Source organism: Hemiscyllium ocellatum, chromosome 4 (assembly GCF_020745735.1).
Source record: "Hemiscyllium ocellatum isolate sHemOce1 chromosome 4, sHemOce1.pat.X.cur, whole genome shotgun sequence".
Lineage (NCBI taxonomy): Eukaryota > Metazoa > Chordata > Chondrichthyes > Orectolobiformes > Hemiscylliidae > Hemiscyllium > Hemiscyllium ocellatum.
The window spans coordinates 13,590,755-13,614,876 of record NC_083404.1 but is presented as its reverse complement, the minus strand read 5'-3'; the positions used below and the strand labels follow the sequence as shown (position 1 = coordinate 13,614,876).

Here is a 24,122-nt window from a genome sequence, read left to right as displayed (position 1 = left end):
TTCTGGTTTCAGATTTAGACAAGTCTTCACGGAGTCTCTGCAGCGTGGTAGCTCAGTGGTTGGCACTGCTGCCTCACAGCAACAGGGTCCTGGGTTCGATTCTGGCCTCGGGTGACTACCGGTGTGGAGCTTGCATCTTCTCTTCATGTCTGCTTAGGTTTCTTCCGGGTGCTCTGGTTTCCCCCCACAGTCCAAAAATATGCAGGTCAGGTGAATTGGCCATGTTAAATAGCCCATCGTGTTAGATGCATTAGTCAGAGGTTGGGATGGGTTACTCTTCGGAGGGTCGGTGTGGACTGGTTGGGCTGAAGGGCTTGTTTCCACACTGTAGGAAATCTAATCAGTGCTTACATCTCAAAGATGCAAAAGTAATAAGGACTCAAAACCCCAGCGCACTGATGGTGAATTACACTTCGCAATTGGAAAGGTGTAACATTTATTTGTATTTTTGAATGTGGAAAACTCCAGTTTGCTGAAAGTTTAATGCATGCATGTAATGCACTGAGCACTTAGCTCATTTACACACTCCAATACTTAAAAAAATGTGAAAACTTTACAGTCCAATGTTGATTTTTCTTCCAGAAATTGATAATTTTTGATTCATTCACAATAATTCATACAAAAATAATTTCATGTTTATAAAATAGATCATTGCATCAGAATAAATTACAGTGATTATATAATTCCTCACTCTGTATATACAAACCAAGAAGCAGTTGTAAATGGATTCACCCCATGTCCACAAAGCGGAAGTAAAGGTACATTTATGCAGTTTAAGGCAGCTTTCTTTTCAATCAAAGGCTATTGGAGGAATTTTCTTCATCAACACTACCTATAGATCAACATTGAGGCATTAAATGTTAAGGTCTGATATTACTCTGGAAGCTGATCATAAATGGTACAGATTTCATAAATGGGTAGCGAATGGTATTCTGGTATAAAAGGAATTAATTAATTATTTTTTCAGTAAAGCTCCCTCTTCTGGCCATTCAATGTGAAACCAAGTGGTAAAATCTGGCAATCAAACTTGTTAGGAGATATACCAAGGGTAGTACAGTAAGGTATGAATTTAAATGGCAAGACTCAAAACAGGCAAATTTTAAACAGAGATATATATACACAACAAAATAAAAGCTATCTAGTAATGCAATATTGGCTGTAATATCATACATCTCAGTTATACAGTTAGGATATCATCAGTATCCTTGGTTGGGCAAACTGTCACTTATGGAGTTTAATGTGTCACCTTCAATTTTCACTTACTTTAAAAAGCTGAAGAAAAACCAGTCTTAGAAGCAGAATTTACAGTCTGTACACAAACAACTATGAAGTAGCCTATTCACTCACTGTTGCAGGTCTAAATTATGGCTACATCAGAATGGAAAATAGTAAAACAGCTGTCTGAATGTAAATCTAATCTATAATTTATAACAGTTACAACACCAACTTTTGAAGTGGACCAAGGTTGCTTTGTCATGATACAAACGAGTTTAACCAAATCCCTTTAAAATAACAACCTGAGATTGCAACTTGTGTTTAAGAGCAACAGCATTTTACTCTTCAAATGGTAAACCCCACACACACAAAAAAAACCATTATTGGCAACATCAAGAAATTAAACAGCCATGAACACAAGCAGTACAGAATGGCAGTGTCACTTTCCACCTTTCAGCTGCACTCATGCTTCTGGTGTCTGATGTGTACAGAAAGCACAAACTGACATTCATAAAATTGTGTTGACATCACAAGCCCTTCTGCTTCGGTAGTGGCACTTGTTGAGAAATGACCGAGTGGTGGTTTGAAGCAAGCTTGTATTGTTCTTGTCCTGAACCTTGTGGAGGAGATGGTAGTGGGGTCTCTGGTGTAGCTGAAGAGGAAAACCAATGTACAAAATAAAGCTATAGTTACAGCAACAGATGGAGTTTTGAATGGGAAATATGTCTTATGCACTAAGAAAATTTAAAACATTCATTTTCATATAAACTGTACAACAGGACTATTACTTAAGCCTTTTATTGGTGAAGTGTTGTAACTCTATATAGAACATAACAGCTCAGTACATGCCCTTCGGCCCTCGATGTTCCAGCGCCCTGTCATTCTAATCTGAAACCCATCCCACCTACACTATTCCATGTACCATATGCCTGTCCAATGACGACTTAAATGCACTTAAACTTGGCAAATCTACTACCATTGCAGGCAAAGTATTTCATACCCTTACTATTCTGAGTAAAGAAACTACCTCCGACATCTGTCTTACACCTATCTCCCCTCAGTTTAAAGTTGTGTCCCCTCGTGTTTGCTGTCCCCATACTTGGAAAAAGGCTCTCCCTGTCCACTCTATCTAACCTTCTGATTATCTTGTATGTCTCTATTAAGTCACCTCTCAACCTTCTTCTCTCTAATGAGAACAGCCTCAAGGCCCTCAGCCTTTCCTTGTAAGACGTTCCTGCCATACCAGGCAACATCCTAGTAAATCTCCCCTGCACCCTTGCTAAAGCTTCCACATCCTTCTTATAATGCGGTGACCAGAACTGTACACAATACTCCAAGTGTGGCCATACCAGAGTTTTGTACAGCTGCAGCATAACCTCCTGGTTCCAGAACTCAATCCCTCTATTAATAAAGGCCAAGACACTGTATGCCTTCTTAACAACCCTGTCAATCTGGGTGGCAACTTTCAGGGAAATGTTGTGTTCAAATCTCTGGAATACTAAAACTTCATTTCTAATGAATGCTCTAGTTTTCTAAGTCCATAGGACTCCTCCTTATTTTCATCATTTTTAAGGTGTACGATATTCCATATGGTTCCTCAGATTGTATCACAAAACAAAAAAAGTTCAGAAGCTGAACAAAAACAGAAATTGCTAGAGAAACTCAGCAGATCTGACACAATCTGTGGAGAGAGAAAACAAACTTAATGTTTCAGGTCCAGTGATCCTTCTTCAGAACTCGACTCGAAATGTCAACTCTGTTTGCTCTCCACTGATGCTGTCAGACCTGCTGAATTTCTCCAGCAATCTGTTTTCATTTCAGATTTCCATCATCCGTGGTTCATTGATTTATTTTAAAGTTCTAGTGGAGTTGCCTTCGCACCCTCTTGCATGTTTATGCCCTGATTTCTGGCATCCTACATTCTACATTCTACAAACCTGAGGTCATCCAAAACACTGGTATCATGTTCATATCCATACTATATGACATTCACCTATCACCCCTGTGTTCAGTGATTGGGATGACAATGCTTTTACTGCTCAGAATCGACTTAATGACCAATCATCACCCTTTCCTCAAGTAATGCAAATAATGTTGGCATTCTTGTAATGGGTCCTGATGAGTATAAGGCATAAAGCTTCAACGTCATGTTTCTTTTGGTTAGCAATGCTTAAGTTCTGTGCTCAGTTTTTCAAGCTTACATCTGCTTAGGTTTTAATCTTGATGCTATGACACTTTTCTACAAATTGATTCTGTGGATGTAGAAAGGTCAGATGCATTTCACAGGGAGTAACCTGCCATAATGGGAAAACAATCAATCAGAGAACACCATACACCCTGCTTTTCAAGGCATTTCACTTTCATCACTACTTCACTTAACATTATCCCTCTCAACCATAGGTAAAAGGTAAAGTCACCCTAGCCCCAGAGGTGGATAGCACTGCTCTCTCAGAGAGAGATGACCGAAGGTGGTTCAAACTGAGGCTCACCATGCCTTAGGCAAGGATAGAGTTTGAGAAGGCCAGATCTTCATAGTAACATGTTTATTATACAGCATGGCAAGAAAATCAAAACAATACTGCTGCCAACAAAGTTTACAGTGCCCAGACTAATGCCTAGCAGCATCCTGATAGCTTAATCAATCATTGATGGTTTTGCCGAAATTTTGCTCACTCTATTCAACGCATCATCAAAACTATTTAATTGAATTAGGCAGCAGTCCACATATAGCTAATGATCATAACATTAACAACCAAAGTTCACTAAAGATCTTTTAGACAGCACCTTCCAAACCCACAACCACTTCCATCTAGAAGGACAAGGGCAGCAGGTGCTTGGGACCACCACCAACTGCAAGTTCCCCTCCTAGCCACTCACCACCCTGACTTGGAAATACATCGCCATTCCTTCACAATCATTGGGTCAAAATCCTGGAATTCCCTCCCTACTGACATTGTGGGTCAATTCACAGCAAGTGGACTGCAGTGATACAAGAAGGTAGCTCACCCCCACCTACTCAAGGGCACACAGGGATGGGCTATCAATGCTGGCCAGCCAGCGACATCCAAGTCCCACAAATGAATTTTTTAAAAATTGCAACAGACAAAACCTATAATCTTGAATTTAAATAGAAAAACAACTTGTGCTAATACCTTTTTAATCAGATAATTAAGACTGTTGTAAATGATTGATTTGATTTGGGATTTGGGATTACTACAAACACTGCTGACGTTTCTAATCACTGTGGTGGATTGGGACTCCTGTGTAGCTGTGCTGAATTGATTTCAGGAGGAGCTGGTGCATGTGAGCGCTGTGCCTATAGTAACTGGTGATAAACAAAACCAGGACTTGGTGTCAACTGTACATGTGAGAGAATCCAGATAACAAAGTATTTTGAAAAGATGTATACTGTACTCCCTTTTACATCAGGTGATTCCTGTTCCTTAAGGAACAAAGCAAAATAAATAATCTGTGATAATCCAGAGCCAGTCAGAATCTCAGGCAATCTCAAAGTGATACAATCACTACAGTACTGTCGATACCTAGTCACTGTTATAAAGTAGGGAATACATCAATAACTATGTGCACAGCAAGGTCTCAAAAACAGCAATTAGGTAAGTGACTAAATATATGCTAGTTGAAGTAAAAATGTTGGAATGGTACACCAAGATCCCTCCTCTTCTTATAATAGTACAATGAAATATTTTATGCCAATCAGGAAAAACAGATTGGAATAAAGTATGACTCCAAAACAAATGGACTATAATATAAACTGTAAATAAGATGTCATTACAATGCTTTTGTTATTATAGGTGTGAGCCATGGGTTTAATGTTAGCAGTCTTGCCTGTCAGTCAGAAGAGGGTGCAACTGTACTTAAACTAAGCTGATACCTCAGTGCCACTTGAGAAATCATTGCCCTGTTGGAAGTATTGTCTTTCAAGCAAGATGTTAAACTGAATCTCTAGTGCTCAGATGGACGTAAAACTTCCCACAGCCTCTGTTCAAACATCAGGAAAAGCCTCCACACTTTGGCAACACTTATGGTTCAACAAACACAGACTGATGAGACATTTCTCTCCTAACTTTCTACAAAAAAAAAGTTGCTGCAATTCCATATCATGCAACAGTAACTCAATTTCACGAGTACCTTGCTGGGTATAAAATACTTTAGGACTTCCTAAAGAAATAAGAACCAGCACATAAATGTTAATTATTTCCTTCAATTGCTTGTTTGTTTTACTGCTGTATCAGGGTGGCACGGTGGCTCAGTGGTTCGCGCTGCTGCCTCAGCACCAGGGACCCGGGTTTGATTCCAGCCTCAGGCGATTGTGTGTGGAGTTTGCACATTCTCTCCGTGTCTGCTTGAGTTTCCTCTGGGTGCTCTGGTTTCCTCCCACAGTCCAAAGATCGATTGACTGTGTTAGGTGCATCAGTCTGAGAAAAAGTGGTCTGGGTGGGTTACCTTTTGGAGGGTTAGTGTGCACTTGTTGGGCCAAATGGCCTGTTCCCACACTGTAGGGAACCTAATTAACTACAATCACAGGATTCAAATAGCTTCATTAGTGACTCGGCTTATTCACAGTTCCAAATTAAAAATGTGCACAAAACGATCTACAAAGAAGACTTACACATTGATTCAGTGTGAGCTGCCGCAGGCATTGAACTGATCAGTATAGTCTGGCCTGTCAGTGGATCTTGAGCTACATGAGGATGCCCAGGATGATGAAGATGGGATGGATCATTCGCTGTACCTACAAATTGGGGAAAATAGCAGAACATTCTAATATATAACCTTGACATTATTATGTTTCTTTCAACAAATGCTTATAAATATTTACAGAATTAAAGTTAATAGATTTTTTTTGCGAACAACCTCTGGGAAAAAATCATTTTTTTTCCTTGATTTATAAATGAAACACAATAATGAAACAGAAATTAAAAGCTATAACTACATGGGTAGCCAGGTGTGTTGATCCACACTCTGTGCTTCTGCACATTGAACACTCACTAAAACTGGAGTGAACTGGAAACTGTTCCATTCAAGTCAATCAAAAGTGTGAGTTGATGTTGGGGCACTTTGTCAATGTGATTGGAAGACAATACATAATTTTGCAACTATTCTCATTAACTAGCCAAGTGAAAATTTCACTTGAACATTCAACTATAGCTTTCTAAAAGAATAAAACAATGGTAAGCTGATGCAATCATATCAAGTTAATGATCAGTTGTGCTTACTTAAATTGAGAGAGGAAAGTTACACAAATTCCAGAATTATAAAATAATCTTGGACGCATTTTTAAAAAAAAAATTATGTGATTCCAAATCACTATATCAAATGGTTGTTTGACTAGTCTTTGGCAAAGTTCTACCTCTACCTCAAGGAGGTTGGATTTTGAAGGGAGAGTGAACAGAAATTTCTTTTGATTAAATATTGGGAAAACTTAAACTATTGACTTTGTTCCCTACCACAAATTCTACTCATTACTACTGCTTCCAGCATTTTCCATGACAAACTGAGACAGATTATTTGCAATTTCGGTATCAGTGAGCTATCAAATACATATAGAATCCCTACAGTGTGGACAAAGGGCCTTCGGCCCGACAAGGCCACACAGACCCTCTGAAGAATAACCCACCTAAACCCATTCCCCTACAATCCTTTATTTACCTCTAACTAATGCACCTAACCTACACATCCCTGAACTCTACGGGCAATTTAGCATGGCCAATTCACCTAACTTGCACATCTTTGGATTATGGGAGGAAACCGGAGCACCCAGAGGAAACCCAAGTAGACATGGGGAGAATGTGCAAACTCCACACAGACAGTCGCCTGAGGGTGGAGTCAAACCTGGATCCCTGGCGCCGTGAGGCAACTGTGCTAACCACTGAGCTACTGTGCAGCCCCTTACTTGCTATCTGTGCCATCACTTGACTGGCTGGTTCCAATGCATCGCAATCCTGTTTCCGTCTGTGCCTCAATTCTTCAGTTGCTGAAACCCTCATCCTTGCCTTGTTGTTTCTGCACATGACTGCTCAGGAACACACTTCTGGCTCATCTCTCATATTCTAACCTCTACACAACTTTAAGACTTCAAACATCTGCTTCCAATGTCCAAATGCTTTTCACCTTTGCTTACCGACTTACACTGGATCCTGGTTTATCAATGTCTCAGTATTAAATTTTTATCCTTCCTTTCTGACTGCTCTCTGCCTCTCTAATCTTATCTATTCCCATCACCACCCACAATACCAGCAGTCCTCTAACTCAAACCTTTTAAACATTATTGTCTTTAACTGCTTTCAGTATCAGTGGCTAGACCTGCAGGCTGCAAGCCCCCCAATTATTTTGGAGTTTCCTCCTTAAATACCTGGACCTCTTTAATTCTCCTTCCTCATCTGAGACATCCCCCAACACCTATCTCCTTGTCTCTTCGCACATGAAGTGTTAATCTGGAGGAATCAAGCAACGATACAATGATTCATTACAACAAGCAAAAGGTGTCATTGGAATACTTTAGTTTGATGGTGGTTGAATACACAGTGGTATTGGGAGAGGAATGGGAGAACGGTCAACTTCGGAACTCTGCCTTTTGTTGGAAACCGATGGAAAAACTGACTGAGTGAAGCAGAGTGGCTCAAGAATGGCCAATTTACGTAGCTTATCGTGTTCATTCATGCTCTAACAAACATAAAACAAACTGACCTTAATGGCCTGTCTAGATGAGAATGAGTGGCAAGAAACTCAGTGGGAGACTGATTAACAAGGTTAGATCTCATGGAATACAGGGAGAACGAGCCATTTGGATACTGAACTGGCTCGAAGGTAGAAGACAGAGGGTGGTGGTGGAGGGTTGTCTTTCAGACTGGAGGCCTGTGACCAGTGGAGTGCCACAAGGATCAGTGCTGGGCCCTCTACTTTTTGTCATTTACATAAATGATTTGGATGCGAGTATAAGAGGTACAGTTAGTAAGTTTGCAGATGACACCAAAATTGGAGGTGTAGTGGACAGCGAAGAGGGTTACCTCAGATTACGACAGGATCTTGATCAGATGGGCCAACGGGCTGAGACATGGCAGATGGAGTTAATTAATTCAGATAAATGCGAGGTGCTGCGTTTTGGGAAAGCAAATCTTAGCAGGACTCACACACTTAATGGTAAGATCCTCGGGAGTGTTGCTGAACAAAGAGACCTTGGAGTGCAGGTTCATAGCTCCTTGAAAGTGGAGTTGCAGGTAGATAGAATAGTGAAGATGATGTTTGGTATGCTTTCCTTTATTGGTTAGAGTATTGAGTACAGGAGTTGGGTGGTTATGTTGTGGCTGTACAGGACATTGGTTAGGCCACTGTTGGAATATTGCATGCAATTCTGGTCTCCTTCCTATCAGAAAGATGTTGTGAAACTTGAATGGGTTCAGAAAAACAAGGATGTTGCAGGGTTGGAGGATCTGAACTACAGGGGGAGGCTGAACAGTCTGGGGCTGTTTTCCCTGTAGCGCAGAGGCTGAGGGGTGACCTTATAGAGGTTTACAAAATTATGAGAGGCATGGATAGGATAAATAGGCAAAGTCTTTTCCCTGGGGTCGGGGAGTCCAGAACTACACAGCATAGGTTTTGGGTCAGAGGGGAAAGATATAAAAGAGACCTAAGGGGCAACTTTTTCACGCAGAGGGTGGTCCGTGTATGGAATGAGCTGCCAGAGGATGTGGTGGAGGCTGGTACAATTGCAACATTTAAGAGGCATTTGGATGGGTATATGAATAGGAAGGGTTTGGAGGGATATGGGCCGGGTGCTGGCAGGTGAGATTAGATTGGGTTGGGATATCTGGTCGGCATGGATGGGTTGGACCGAAGGGTCTGTTTCCATGCTGTACATCTCTATGACTATGACTAAACCATTGAAGTGTTTGCTCAAACTGCCACTGAGAATAGGGTGCAACTTCTGCCCACACCACTTCCTGTGGCTGTCCACCAAACGTCTGACAAAATCACAGCGGCCAGCCATGAGAGCGTGGGTGGAATGTCCCAGTAAAAGACTAAAACAGGAAAACACAGGTGTCGTTTGAGTCTTACACTGGATTATTCAAAGTGTTGTCCAATTGACTTTATCTGATATACAATGAGATATACCTCCCAGCAGCATTTCTTGGAGCAAGTTGTCAATTTTAGCAAGTCCAAAAAGTTTGACAAATTGGATTTGTTCGATCATTTGCCAAGTTATACTTTGAAGAGTAGGTAACAGCAGTAGCAGCTCTCCAAATCGCCCTCGGGAATCATACTGTCGATCATTAATGTAATCTTCCAAACTAACTTGCACTTGGTAACGCATTGTCTTGATTTTTGATGGATTGTTTAAAGCCTTTGCATCTGCAGGAAATGAAAGCAAGATAAAATGAAATTTGGACACATATTCATCACTGGGGACTTTGAAGGCTCCAAACAACAGGGTTACACAACTTGGATAGATGCTAAAGAAGTACACGCTGTCAAAAGTAATTTAACTTTTATAGTGGGGATTTGTTGAGAAAAATATGGGTGGTGTAAAAGAAGTTTTATTATGTAACTCCCTCTGCAAATAATATAAGCGATTGCCAACAAGGAACAGATGGAAGAGAAAGGGCTGTATGTGCATCTTTTCCCACCTGGCACACTCACCCATCTTACACAACTACTACTCTATCCATTCACTCATTTATCCACTCTCATAACCAATAACATTCACACTAGGTGTTTAAACATACCATATGGCCGCTGGTGCAATTAAAAAATGTCTTCCCCCCCAACTCTACTGCGATCCAATGGAAATGCTGCCCCTCACATTTTGGAACAGCTGGGTTCGGAAACACCCAACGAAAAATATGGAGTGATGTTAATGCAGAGCACAGAGCAACAATCCAGCACCAATTGCAAGAACTCCAGAGCAATGACTTATGTGAAGATACAGAGTATAATGCTGAGGACTCAAAGTTAGGTTGGAATAAAAGCTGACATGACGTTACAGAGTCTGGAAAGAGATACAGACAGGTTCAATGAGTAGGCAGCAAGATGGCAGAGGGAGTGGGGAAGTGTGAGGTTATGCACTTACACGAATTGAGAATAGAAAAGACTAAAGACACTTTTTTTAAAAAAAGATGAGAGAGACCAGACTACATGTGCAGAAGGAAATTTAACAGGCAAATACAGCAAGTAAACATATTGTTCTTTGTACAAGAGGATTGAAGGACGAGAATAAGGAAGTCTTGGTGCATTTGTACAGCGCTTTGGTGAGACTATGCTAAGAATACTGCACATAGTTTGTCTCCATATGTAAAGCGGAGATAAATTTGAACTGGAAATGGTACAATTTGAAGAAGTAACAAAGAGGATTGATGAGGCAGAACAGTAGATGTGATCTCTATGGATTTCAGTAAGGCGCTCAGCAAGATTCCCCATGGGAGACTGGTGAGCAAGGTTAGATCTCATGGAATACAGGGAGTACTAGCCATTTGGATACAGAACTGGCTCAAAGGTAGAAGACAGAGGGTGGTGGTAGAGGGTTGTTTTTCAGACTGGAGGCCTGTGACCAGTGGAGTGCCACACGGATTGGTGCTGGGTCCACAACTTTTCGGCATTTATATAAATGATTTGGATATGAGCATAAGAGGTATAGTTAGTAAGTTTGCAGATGACACCAAAATTGGAAGTGTAGTGGACAGCGAAGATTACAACGGGAACTTGATCAGATGGGCCAATGGGCTGAGGAGTAGCTGATGGAGTTTAATTTAGATAAATGTGAGGTTTTGCATTTTGGAAAAGCAAACCTTAGCAGGATTTATACACTTAATGGTAAGGTCCTAGGGAGTGTTGCTGAACAAAGAGACCTTGGAGTGCAGGTTCATAGCTCCTTGAAAGTGGAACTAGATAGGATAGTGAAGAAGGTGTTTGGTACGCTTTCTTTTATTGGTCAGAATATGGAGTACAGGAGTTGGGAGGTCATGTTGTGGCTGTACAGGACATTGGTTAAGCCACTGTTGAATATTGCGTGCAATTCTGGTCTCCTTCCTATTGGAAAGGTGTTGTGAAACTTGAAAGGGTTCAGAAAAAATTTACAAGGATGTTGCCAGGGTTGGAGAATTTGAGCTATAGGGAGAGGCTGAACAGGCTGGGGCTGTTTTCCCTGGAGCAGAGGCTGAGGGGTGACCTTATAGAGGTTTATAAAATTAAGGGGGGCATGGATAGGATAAATAGACAAAGTCTTTTCCCTGGGGTGGGGGAGTCTAGAAATAGAGGGCATAGGTTTAGGGTGAGGGGGGATAAATATAAAAGGGACCTAAGGGGCAACTTTTTCACATAGAGGGTGATACATGTATGGAATGAGCTGCCAGAGGAAGTGGTGGAGGCTGGTATAATTGCAACATTTAAGAGGCATTTGGATGGGTATATGAATAGGAAGGGTTTGGAGGGATATGGGCCGGGTGCTGGCAGGTGGGACTAGATTGGGTTGGGATATCTGGTCGGCATGGATGAGGTGGACCAAAGGGTCTGTTTCCATGCTGTCCATCTCTACGACTCTGTGGCTGACAAGGTTTGTCGCAGAAATAAATGGACTGCCCTATGACAAGAGGCTGAGTGCTTTCTAAGGTTTAAAAGATTGAGAGCTATCTGATTGAAACACACAAATTTATGAAGAAGCTTCACAGAGGCAACACAGAGGTTAGTTGGAATTTAGTTCCAAAAACATTAGAGAACCTGCAGAAGCTTCGTGCCTCTTCTCTCTGCAGGGGACGTATTGCAGTGACAGAGCTGACCCATGCAAACCCTGTTAAAGCATTCAGGCACCATTAAATTCTGCTGGATTAAGGGAGAATTGCATTTCCATAGCTCAAAAATGAGCTGAACAGCAATCCAACCGCTAGTGAGCTGCATTTCAATGCTGGGATCCTCTCAGTCCACACCCCAACCAGGTTTAAATCAGCAAATTGCCACTCCCACCCAATAATTTCCAGTTTACCCCCTCCCCCTATCATCATGATCATCATCAAACCCATTCCATCAGGCCCCATGATAACCAGTTCGAGGGAGTGGGTTGCTTGTGCAGTGGTATCATTGGTGGATTAGCAATCTGGAGGCTAGGCTCATGTTCCGAGGATCCCAGCACACGCGTGAAATATGTGGATTATCTGGAAATGAAAGCTTGTTGCAGTAATGGTGCCCGTGAACTGATCATTGAATGTCATAAAACCCATCTGTAAGTCTAATCTAATCTCATCCATTAAAGTCCTTCAGGGAAATAGCCTGCTATCCTTGCCCAGTTTGCCCTACATGTGATTCCAGATCCTGAGCAATACGCTTGACTCTCACCATCCCTGTACAATGGCTAGGAGAAAGTGAGGACTGCAGATGCTGGAGATCAGAGCTGAAAAATGTCTTGCTGGAAAAGCACAGCAGGTCAGGCAGCATCCAAGGAGCAGGAGAATCAACATTTTGGGCATAAGCCCTTCTTCAGGAATGTACAATGGCTATACAAGCTACAAATCCCTATACAAGAAGTCAATCAGTTAAGGCAATGAAGGATGAAGAATGAATGCTGGGCAAACCTGACAGCAATAACAACAAGTTACTATGAAAGAATGACGATAAAAGTAACTCACAGCTTCCCTCATGGCGAATCTAAAACATGTGGGCAGAGTTTCTTTATACATTCACAGGATGAGGGCTTTGCTGGCGAGGCAGCATTTATTGCCCATCCCTAACTGCCCAGAGGGCAATTAAGTGTCAACTACATTGCTGTGGGTCTGGAGTCACATGAAGGCCAGACCAGGTAGGGATGGCAGATTCCTTCCCTGAAGGACATTAGTGGACCGGATGGGTTTTACCAACAATCAACAATAGCTTCATGGTCATCATTAGATCCTTAAATCCAGATGTTTTTATTGAATTCAAACTGCACCATCTGCCATTGTGGGATTTGAACCTGGGTCCCCAGAATATTAACTGAGTTTCTGGATTAACAATTTAGTGATAAAACCACCAGGCCATTGCCTGCACATGGTCATTTATGAAAAGAAGCTTTATTCATATCGTGATAATGTGTACATCTACTTCACTTCATCTTAACATAGCTCCTAAAGGATATTGGTTGTGATGGCATGGAGGATGTAAGGTAAAAAGGTAATGAGTGGTGGGCATGAGTTGACATTAATTTACCATGGTGATTGTGAAGGCCAATGGGGTGGGTAGGGACACAGGGTGGCATGGGGCATGAAGAATGGTGGAGGTAGGTGATGCGGGGGTGAGGCTTTGGGCCTAAGATTCAAGGTAGCAGCGGAGACTCCAACCTGCATTGGCCTCCCCCCTGCCCCATCCCCAACACAAAAAAAATGGAAATCAAACCTGATGGGACACTTCATAAAAACCGAAAAGACTGTGGATGCTGTAAATCAAACACAAGACCACAAACTGCTGGAAAGAAATCCATGGACAGAAGTCGGGGTGAATGTTTCGGGTTGAGTGAGCCACCTCAGGGTGCTGCCAGACCCGCTGAGCTTTTCCAGCAGTTTTTGATGGAACACTGCCACATTTCCAAACATTTCCACCACTTCCAAACTCAGGCTTAGGAAATAAAATCTGACAAATCATAACAGAGATCATCTGACAAAATCACACTCCTAATGCAGAGCCTGGTTTGGTGTGAGCACGTAGGGGGAATTCAGGCATGGAGAGGGCTTATCTAATTTCCTCTTTTGGGTTCCCAACAGATAAGCTCCCCATCAGGAGTGTCAACTTGAACAAGAAAAATTCTCACGACTGAGGAAACGGTTTCATTACCAAAAGGTAGTGAAGTGATTCAAACCTCACCTTCAGGCATATGGAATTTATAATGACTATTTGCTACTTCCAGCAGAAGACACAATGTCTTGTCACATTGATGCAATGCTGAACATTGTTTCTGATGTGAAACTCTGGTACTGACCTGGATCAAAGAAAACAATTGCTTTCAAGCAGGCATATTCATTGTCATCGATCTGAATTTCTTGGAAAGGCTGCACCAACTCATCCAAAATCCTATTTGCCACGCGACTAATTTCTATTTCCGGACTGTTGCGGTGTATGGCATAATCATTCCCTGTTGAAAACAGCATTTACCAATTTGCATTTAATTCTTTTAAAATAGGATTTACTCATTATAATTGTATTAGGTGTATGTAAAGTACATATTTTAAAAGCTTTCCATCAGAAACATGAATGTGAAGAATTTTTACCTAGTAATAGGACATCCTTGTATAACATGGACCGTTTTGCCACACCAAGCAGTAAGTGTTCCCCAGCATGTGCTCTTAACAAAGCAACCTGATGCACAAAATAGATAAGGAAGTTAAAACTATGTTATGTATAACCAATAAGTAATTTCTAAACCCATATAATGCCAATTGTAAATAGCATCGCTACCCTTGTTTAATCAAGGTTCTATGGTTCAGTTTGATTCTGTGACCACCATTCTCATCCCCATCATCAAACTTAAAACTAACCATGAAGCCAAAATTATCAAGGCTCTAAGAAATTTTGAGTGGCTTTTTTTTTGTCAAAACCAAATTAATATTTATGATGTTAGTCAGTACGCAACACAATGGGTTTACTTAAAAACAATTAGTTAAAAATAATTAATGGCTCTTTCTTAATCTATCTATAAATTCATGGTGTCAGCAAGAGTTATTATGCTTCGTTGGCAAGATTTGGGTCCCACAAATAATACTTCAATTTTAAAATGGTGCCAAGCTAAAAATAATGTATGACAGGACATTGTAAATCAAGTCAACCCAATTGCTGTTCTTTTAACTTGCAATTAAGATCAGGTCCAAAATAAATATCAAGTTGAAATCACTCCAGTTGGTCAATTCATGGTCCAACTAATTTAAAAAAATGATTTTGTTCAATTTAAATTATTCCAGGTTTGGCCATCTTGACTTTGATGCTCTGCACACTATTGCAATGTCACTTAACCTCTTTATCCTTGTTGGCTCTTCTGCCCCAGATTATGTACCACCCACAAATGGAAGAAGGAGATCAATGATCTTCCATGATACCATTGCTATCTCAATCTTGTTCAGGGATGAGAATTACAGTACATTGAGTTGGCCTCAGGGAAAATCCCACAGTAACAAAAATAATGAGCCCCTAGTCCAAGCACTGTCTTGGAACACTACGATTGAGACATCAAGGGCACTGAACCAGGAAGGTTTACTGCTTTTGCAGAAAGGTTGCTGCATTGACAGGAAAAGTCAAAGGATAGTATTTTTCATGGGAAAGCCACAAATGCCCCTGTCTCGATGTGATATTTGTTTGTAGCTTGTATCTACTGGAGAGTATCAAATTCTTGGCAGACATTTTTCCTTGAACCCAGATATCTTCTAACCCATGTTTTTGTTAGGTACCTCAAGGTAGGATAGCCTTTTTATTGTTTCTGATAAAGAACTAAGGAATACTTTGTCCAGAGATTTAGGTGATGGTCAGAAGCTAATCAGTTTCTGAATTGTATATTGACTTCCAGGTGTTAAAGAAATCAGCTGGGAGATTAATCACTGTTATCAGAGATTTGTACTGGTCAGTGGAATGGGTTTTTACAAATTCCCAAGTGAAAATGGAATCCTTAAAAATCATGAATTTTCAGAACTGTGGTTAATTTACCATTCTAATAAAAGAGACTGTGGTGTTATGGTGCTAGTAATAATCTGCAGGATCAAACGAATACTTTGAGGGCATAGATTCAAATCCCAACAGAGCAGGTGAACTTTAATGCAAGTTAAAATCTGGAATCAAAAGTTAATTTCAGTAATGGCCATGGAACTATTATAGATTGTTATAACAACCCATCTAACATTCTTTAGCAATAGAAATCTACCATTCTCACCCAGTCTGACCTACATATGACCCAATGCAACGTGAACTCTTAAGGCTCTCAAAAATAGTATCCTAGTCAAGGGTAGTTAGGGATGAACAAGAAGTGAAAGCCTGATCAGCATGGAATAATAAAAAAAAGGCACTGGTAATCAAAATAGTTTTCAAAGCATCATTTGGGGTAAGTTAATAAAATTCTACTAATAGCATTTTTAAAGGCACTTCCTTATTAAAGGCACAAAAACAGAAATTGCTGGAGAAGCTCAATAGGTCTCGAAACATCTGTGGGGAGAAAGCAGGGGTAATGTTTCGAGTCACCAGATTCAAGCATTAACTCTGCTTTCTCTCTATGATGCAGCCAGACTTGCTGAGTTTCTCCAGCAATTTCTGTTTTTGTTTCAGATCTCCAGCTTGTTTTATTTCCTTGTTAAAGATTCCTTTCTTGGGTAACATACGTCTATCAAAAATGTATTGTTGTAATAATAAGGGCTCAGTTGCTACAAAGGTTTCATTTCTATTTTCAATCAACTGCATATGTATATGCTTATGAGAAGCACAAATAGGATGGACACAGAGGTTTTATCCCAGGATGGAAAAAGAGGTGGGTCTAAGTAAGGATTATGAATCGACATGGGGGTTAGCTGGGCCAAAGGGGCCAGTTCCTGTGCTGGACTGTATTGAATTGCATTATAGCCGATTTTTGATGGATTGCAAACAAATATCATGGGTACTTTACAACCAGCAAATCTGTTCAGCAGTTAGGAGCATGAACCACAACTGGCCTCTTACCCATCTTTCCCAAATACCCTGGGCTAAAATTACTAAAAGTCAGCTTTGGCATTCTGGCATCTCAGTGTAAGCACAGAGCATGCATTGAGTACTTTGCACAACAAATTATCTAAGAACTCACTAATAATCTTCTAAAATAAAAAAAATGTATTTAAGGAAAGGTGAAGGCATACATTTATGTAATATTCCACTACAGTCCAGGCTTCTGTCTTCTTGCTGGCATCAGCCATTTGTTACGAAGCCATTTCAAATTTAGTGAGTGTGGAAATTAATTTGAAGGATTGCCTGGATTGTATTTTCTTTTAACAAAAAACACAATGAAAAGACACATTGGAAATGTTCTTTAAACAAGGCATTTCTTGGAAACTACATGGTTCCAATTAATTGCTGGCCTTGATTGCTTGGACTGACTTCAGTTAAAATTATTGACTGTTTTACAACTGAGTCTTATAGTTGTTCTATTTGAACGGTGTTCTCAGACTTGGAGTTTGTTTTTCGGTTTCAGGTGGGAAAAGCCTGCTATAAAACACATTTGTGTCTCCTACAATGGAAATGCTTTTGCTGTGAGCTCAGGGTGAAAGCAAATTGTGCTCTTCTGGAAGAATGACTGAAAAAACTTCTCCACAGTATATTTCCCAAGCAAGCTGTACCGGCCCACAGACGAGACAATTATGTGTGATTACTTACTTGCCCACACATGCTAGGTTATTAGATTGACAAACTTTGATTCTTTCAATTTGAGTAGTGAGTTCATGGAATGCCCTACCAGTAATAGTGGTGGACATGGGCATTTAAACGGGCATTGGATAGGCATATGGAGGATAGTGGGCTAGTGTAGGTTAAGTGGGCTTGGATCGGTGCAACATCGAGGGCCGAAGGGCCTGTACTGCGCTGTACTTTTCTATGTTCTATGTTCTATGATTTGGTTTGTCACACACACTGAGATGCAGTAGAAAGTATTGTGTTGCGTGCTAACCCGACAAATCATATCTGACATAAGTACACCAAGGTAATAGAACCGAATACAGAATATAGAGTTAGAGCTACAGAGAAAGTGCAGAGAAAGATCAACTCTACTATAGGAGAGGACCATACATACGTTTGCTAACAGTGGGGAAAAAGCTGTTCTTAACTCTGTCGGTACGTGTTTTCAAACTTTTCTGCATCTTATCTTCATTGCCTTTAAGATTAATCACCATTTTTCAGAAAGTGTTCTTCAATAAAGCATATCGTCGCAATGACAAATCTCTTCTTTTCCTGACTAGGAGGTGTTCGAGTTTTCCGTTATTTAGAGGGATAAACATTTATCTTTTCATACCACAAATTGTGTACGCGCGTCAATTCTGCATCTTCAGAGAAACCTGGATGATGTATCTTTGCATTCCAGTACAGAAAATGCATATGATTGCCCATACTTAGGCTCTGGTTAAAGTAGTTTTGTTTTATGTTGAAACCTGTGGAGTAGTGGGACCACAGCAACAACTCACTCCTCCCATCTGGACTGCAATGCATGTTAAGAGTGACGCTGTGTGAGTGATTATAATTTTCATAAGAGCATGCTTATTTATTTGTGTAAGAAATAAAGCACATAAGTGAAACAATTGTTTCCACAAAGGATTAATCCTTTTGCATCAATCCATTTTTTTTAAAATAGCTATTTTGGCAAAGTATGAATGATTTAATCTTCTATCAACACAGCTCCCGAGTGATGCCTGTGGTCAATACTAGGTAGGTTAGCAATGAGTTCGAACGGGTAAAGGGTGGGACTGGGATGATATGAGCTATCAATTATAGGGATTATAAAGGGCCATGGGGATGTTTGAGGGCATACAGTGGCATGGACGTTTGCATGACAATGGGGAATGGGGAAAGGGAAAAGGGACATGGGCTATCACACAGGGTACAAGTGGATACACAGCCTTAAATGACATTGTAGAAAGTAAGAGAGTAAAATGAGAGAGAAGATAAAAACAGGAAGAATGTTTTGTGTTATGATCTTTATTTTTAAACTGTAATCATATTGCAAGAGTCCCCAAGCACTCCTCGACTGACAATAAAGTGATTTTGAATTTCCTGGGGTGGTAAAAGGCACTACATAAAGACAGAGCCTTCTTCTTATAATCACAAAAGTTTTGGATGTAGGTTTGCTCGCTGAGCTGAAAGGTTAATTTCCAAATGTTTTGTTACCTTACTAGGTAACATCTTCAGTGGACCTCATGCGAAGTATTACATATGTATCACTGCAACATTTATTTTCGATCATACATTAGATTCCTCACAGAAGAACACTGCATCTAGTTTGAACCTTCAGTTCCAACAATTATGCCACTCCATCTTTGAACAGCTTAAGCCTGAGTTCTTATAGCAGAGCCTTGAGAATTTAACTAAATGTAACTTTGGCTTAACATTAGAATAGAATGATTTCTTTATCTGCCCAAACATTTTGATGGAAATTTTCAGGAAAGAGGGAATAAAACTGTAAATAAATTTATGGTTCAGTTGCTGAATAGCAACCGATAACATTTTCTACCCTCGGTGGAGTTGTCATACCATAGGCTTTTCATACATATATTTGAGAACAGGTTTACAAGCTCACTAGTTAATTTGATCAGTCAGAATTTACTCAGATTTACATTATTGTTGACTCAGGTAGTGGCCAAATGTCCTTCAAATGTAGGGAGGATAACAATTTCCAACTCAAATATTTCTGATGCATCATCATCTTGGAAAAACACCCCACTTCCCAAATTACAATATTAAGAAAATCTTCCCTATTTCACTTTTCAAAATAGTAACTAGTGATTTATAGTTTGCAAATAGACTGGGGGATAATTTCGAAACATACCAAGATGGTGGAAGCAGTCAATGACTTAAAAAAGAAATTGCAAGGGCATTTGAGGGAAATACATTGGCAGGGAATATGGGGATAGAGTTGGACAATGAGACTGAATTGTTTTACAGAAAATCAGAATGGATTTGATCAGCTGAATAGTCTGTTTCAATTCTGCAATGACTTTATTACAAGAATTTCATATGCATGGATATATGCACACATTGATGGATGTGTGCACTCAATTCAGTTGATATAAATCTTTCCAGTTCAAAGTTACACGACTTTTGAAAATATTCATACATCACCTGATCATCTAATGGCAGTTCACAGAAAGCTGGAATATATTTTGCCCATTCCACCAAAACCAGCAACTGTTCCTTCATTGACTCGCAGACATCGCTAATACTGGCAACTTTCTTAGTGGTGATATCTGTGCTTGCTGCCGAAACAGAGAGGGAGATCTGCTGAGAAACAAGACCAGGTCCAAATTAAATTACAGCTCAGGAAACGTTAATTGTTTTCACAAGCAGTTGCCGTTCCCAGAACACGATCCAAAGAAGCATTCATGCAGATAATTAAAAAATCAAATGAGATTATTTTTGCTTCGCTTGTGACTAATGTCAATGGAAATCGTCAGCCTGGTGTTTGTCCAACAGCAATAAGATTTTATAAGGATCTGCAAACAGGTTTCTAAGTTCAAAAAAGATTCATGTTTTAGTAGCACGATGCCACTGAAAAATAAAACATGGAGCCAAAAGAACTCAGTCATCCAGAAAAAAAGTGTTTTGTTTGTAAAGAATGTTATAAAACCATACCTTGCAAAGTCTTTGAAAGTTAATTAACTTCTTTGGAACGTTTAACACTGAGCTCTGATTCCCCATTTTTTACATGTAGTCTATTAAAAGGATTCCTTGTTTTCTTTTTGTTGTAGATATGTTTTTATTTGTTTGTGTTGTTAATAAACAATTCTCATGTTGCATATTAATTGAATGCACCTATTCTTTCCTTGTCATGGTAAAAGCCAAACATCTGAGTTCAGTCAAATTATGTTGAGAAAATTCATTTTCTAGCGACAAAAGGTAAAACCAAAATTAGGATCATGGGGATGGGGGATATCATGGTTAAACATTTCATGATACCTTAACAATGATAAACTTACACTGTAGCTTCAGTGAACGTCACACAAAATGTGTTTCGATAAAAGTTACTGTTTACACTGCCAACTTTAAACAAAAAAAAACACAACCATAGTGTTATTCTGTCCTCGGAGTGCACTAGAATATGTAGGTCAAACTGAAATTTGATTACTTTTTTGCTTTGGGAACATAATTTGTGCAGATTAAAAACGTTGTGTGTAAATGCTTAACCGTGCCTTTCTCCGGAGTGAGAAAAGAGCTTCATGTGGAGTTTTGCATTCTGAGGCAGTCACTCTGCTGCTCTGTCACTGATGATAACAAAGAGAAAGAAGATGATGCTACTGTCTTTGGAAGTCATGTGCCCCTCACAGAGACTGTCTGTGGTCACATCAGGAGAAAACAGTGACACCAATGATAATTTAAACAGAATTGGCTTGATTGTCAGAGATTGAGGTGGCTATGTATGCACAGGGCAAGAAAAACACTGCTGTACTTTCTTGCATTGATACTCTTCCTCTTGCTTGATGATACATTGGCTAGGTAACAAATCATCATCATAAATTTGAATAACTCCTTTCCTTTGTCATCAACTTGCCATAATTGATCCTGTTAAAAATCACACAACACCAGGTGATGAATGATCGGCGCTCCAAAAGCTAGTGTGCTTCCAATCAAACCTGTCGGACTATAACCTGGTGTTGGGTGATTTTTAACTTTATACACCCCAGTCCAACACCGGCACCTCCAAATCATAATTGACCCTGGGTTTTGATGTGGTTACAATGACAAAATTGTCAATGTTCAGTGTCATTACTCAAGTGAAACTGTCAGTAACTTCGAGTCTAAATGTGGAAGTCTAGAATGCACTCTCTCTATTTTTCTAGAGGCAATGCAGAGGTCTTGCCAGATGGCAATCAATGGGGAATCTACGAATTGACAAAATCTTGCACAGCAGTGCTGTTAGTAACACTAAAACCCCTCGTCAAAAACTACATGTTGAATGAAGGTGTAATTGAGTCTTTAATGGCCTATTAACTTCATAATTACTGTTAAACAGCTTCACTGACTCTTAAAAGCAAATTTTATATTTGTCGTGCATTAAACTTCTCCATAATGATTAAAATCATATGTAGCTGAATTGTTTTTCTTTATTTTAACTTCAATGTTAATCCAATCATAATTACTTTTTTTCCCTAAAAACTAAGGTAAAATTGAAGGTTCGGAGTTGATTTTAATTGACTGATTCACTGTGCATGAATACTCTAATGTGATTGGCTGCCTTAGTAATATCAATGCTGTTGTATGTCAGGAAATCCCCTTAACTTGATTGAACTGCAAATAGGAAAGATAAAGCCCACACCACAGAAATTTAATCTTTGTGAACAGCTTTCTTTTGAGGTTTCTTGCTTCACAGCTTAATCCAAACTCCAGGCAAATATAAGCATCCCTGTTTCTAACCATCAAAAGTATTGGATAGCAACAATGACCAATTAAATAGCCTAAAAGGCCTGTCCCAGAAGGACAGAAGTCCCACACTCACCTTATTAAGGCTGCTGCCAAGTTATTATTGTTGTGGGGTGGCTGGATTTAACGTTGAGGAGATAATGACCAACTTTTGCCCTGAGGTGTGGTGGCAAAGAAGGGATCCTGTTCTAAAATTTGCCCAAGTGTCTTTCAACACTCACTAGCAGCTTCAGCCTACGTTTTCTTCCAAGTTGAAAAAAAAGGGGATGTGAAAGACTCCCGATCGTGTCACTTCAACAGACTGCCCTTCAGGCGAGTTGACATCTCCTTCCATCAGTTATGACAGCCAAACTGAGGGTTAGGCTTCATTAGCGAGTCAAAGCGGAGTTTAAGTTGAAGCAACCTGCTGATTTCAGGTTTCCTGCTTGAGTGACTCATGCCCTGCACCTTTCCCCAACCAGCAACAATTGGAAAAATCATTTTAACAAGAAGGAGGTCTGCGTGAATCTTCCCAAAATTGGGAAGACTTCGACTTTAACCACTCTTCATGCAATTTCTTTCAAAACATCTTCACAGGATGCTGGTCTATTCAAAAAAATTAAGAGATCAAACTTCAAAGCAAATTTTGACTTGAAAAATTCTATTTAAAATTATAATAATGAAGTGGCAACACTTTTCATAAAGGTTCTTTTTGTCAGCCATTGTTGAAAGTGTAACAGTAACTCTGTATTTATTCATTCACAGGATGAGGGCATTACCAGCTAGGCCAGCACTAATTGCCCATCCCCAATTGCTCCGAGGGAAATTAAGAGTCAATCGCATTGGGTCTGGGGTCACACATAGGTCAGACCAGGTGATGATGGTAATTTCCTTCCCTAAAAGGACTCTAGTGAACTAGATAGGCTTTTTTCCTGACAATCAATTCATGGTCATCATTAAACTCCTGATTCCAGATTTTTAGTGATTTCAAATCTGGCCATCTACTGTGGCAGGATTTGAACCCAGGACACCGGGACATTACCTGGATCTCTAATTAACCATCCACTGATTAACCATTAACAATACCACTGAGCCATCACCTCCCTTGTATCACAGCTGATCCTCAGCAATATTATGATGGCCAATCCAAAAGAAACCCTAGAAGAAGTTGTGGAGACTTGTCTAGCCCAAGGGATGGAACTTGACAATGGGAGGTAAAGGTAAGTTAGTTTTGAACGTGTGTCTGCTCTACCTGATGAGATAGAAGTTCAGCTTGAGCCAGTGTGGCGATCGAAGGTGAGCTGCAGCTTTCATAATTGTTCCGTCTGTTACTTATTCGATCTCGCTCATTCTGTACAGCTGGGGGAGAAATATTATTTTAATTATGCAGCAAATAAACTTTCTGAAATCAAGGATATCTTTTAACAGATGGCTGATTAACAAAAACCTGTTCTGAAGCCAAGCTAATGAAGCTTCATCTCCCAGGTAGCTTGAGAGTCATTAATATGGAGCACTATCTTTTTACATAGATAATAAGTACAATTATTTGCTGCATTAGCTCTGAAGGTGTTTTAATTAACCGCATTTATTATTCCTCTCTGTGGGTCATAATATTCATTTTGTTGTTTATTTACATTAACATGCATTCAAGCTTAAAACATGGTTTGACGTCAAGTTTGATAGATCTCTGTATCTGTTCTGTTAAAACTTTGGGAAGAATATCTATTCAAGCAATATTGCTAAGCTACTCATCATTATAACATTATGATGATATTTCAGCAGCAGCAATAAAGGAGATAAATTATCCTATTAAGAACTGAATGTTCTTA

General features: G+C 39.9%; 1 protein-coding gene across 5 annotated transcripts in view; it reads right to left on the bottom strand.

The window, feature by feature from the left end:
* Positions 1-858: 858 nt before the first annotated feature.
* Positions 859-24,122, bottom strand: part of LOC132815297 (hepatocyte nuclear factor 4-gamma-like) — a 134,683-nt gene continuing 111,419 nt past the window's right edge. For 4 of the 5 annotated variants that reach the window (XM_060824138.1, XM_060824136.1, XM_060824137.1 and 1 more), the window contains 7 exons: positions 23,546-23,652; positions 20,020-20,178; positions 14,460-14,547; positions 14,171-14,323; positions 9,349-9,585; positions 5,846-5,968; positions 859-1,867 (listed from right to left, as the gene is read on the bottom strand). In XM_060824138.1, coding sequence (XP_060680121.1) covers positions 1,743-1,867; positions 5,846-5,968; positions 9,349-9,585; positions 14,171-14,323; positions 14,460-14,547; positions 20,020-20,178; positions 23,546-23,652 — 992 coding nt within the window. In that variant the 3' untranslated portion in view covers positions 859-1,742. The remainder of the gene's footprint in view (positions 1,868-5,845; positions 5,969-9,348; positions 9,586-14,170; positions 14,324-14,459; positions 14,548-20,019; positions 20,179-23,545; positions 23,653-24,122) is intronic. The other variant, XM_060824140.1, reaches the window with a different exon arrangement.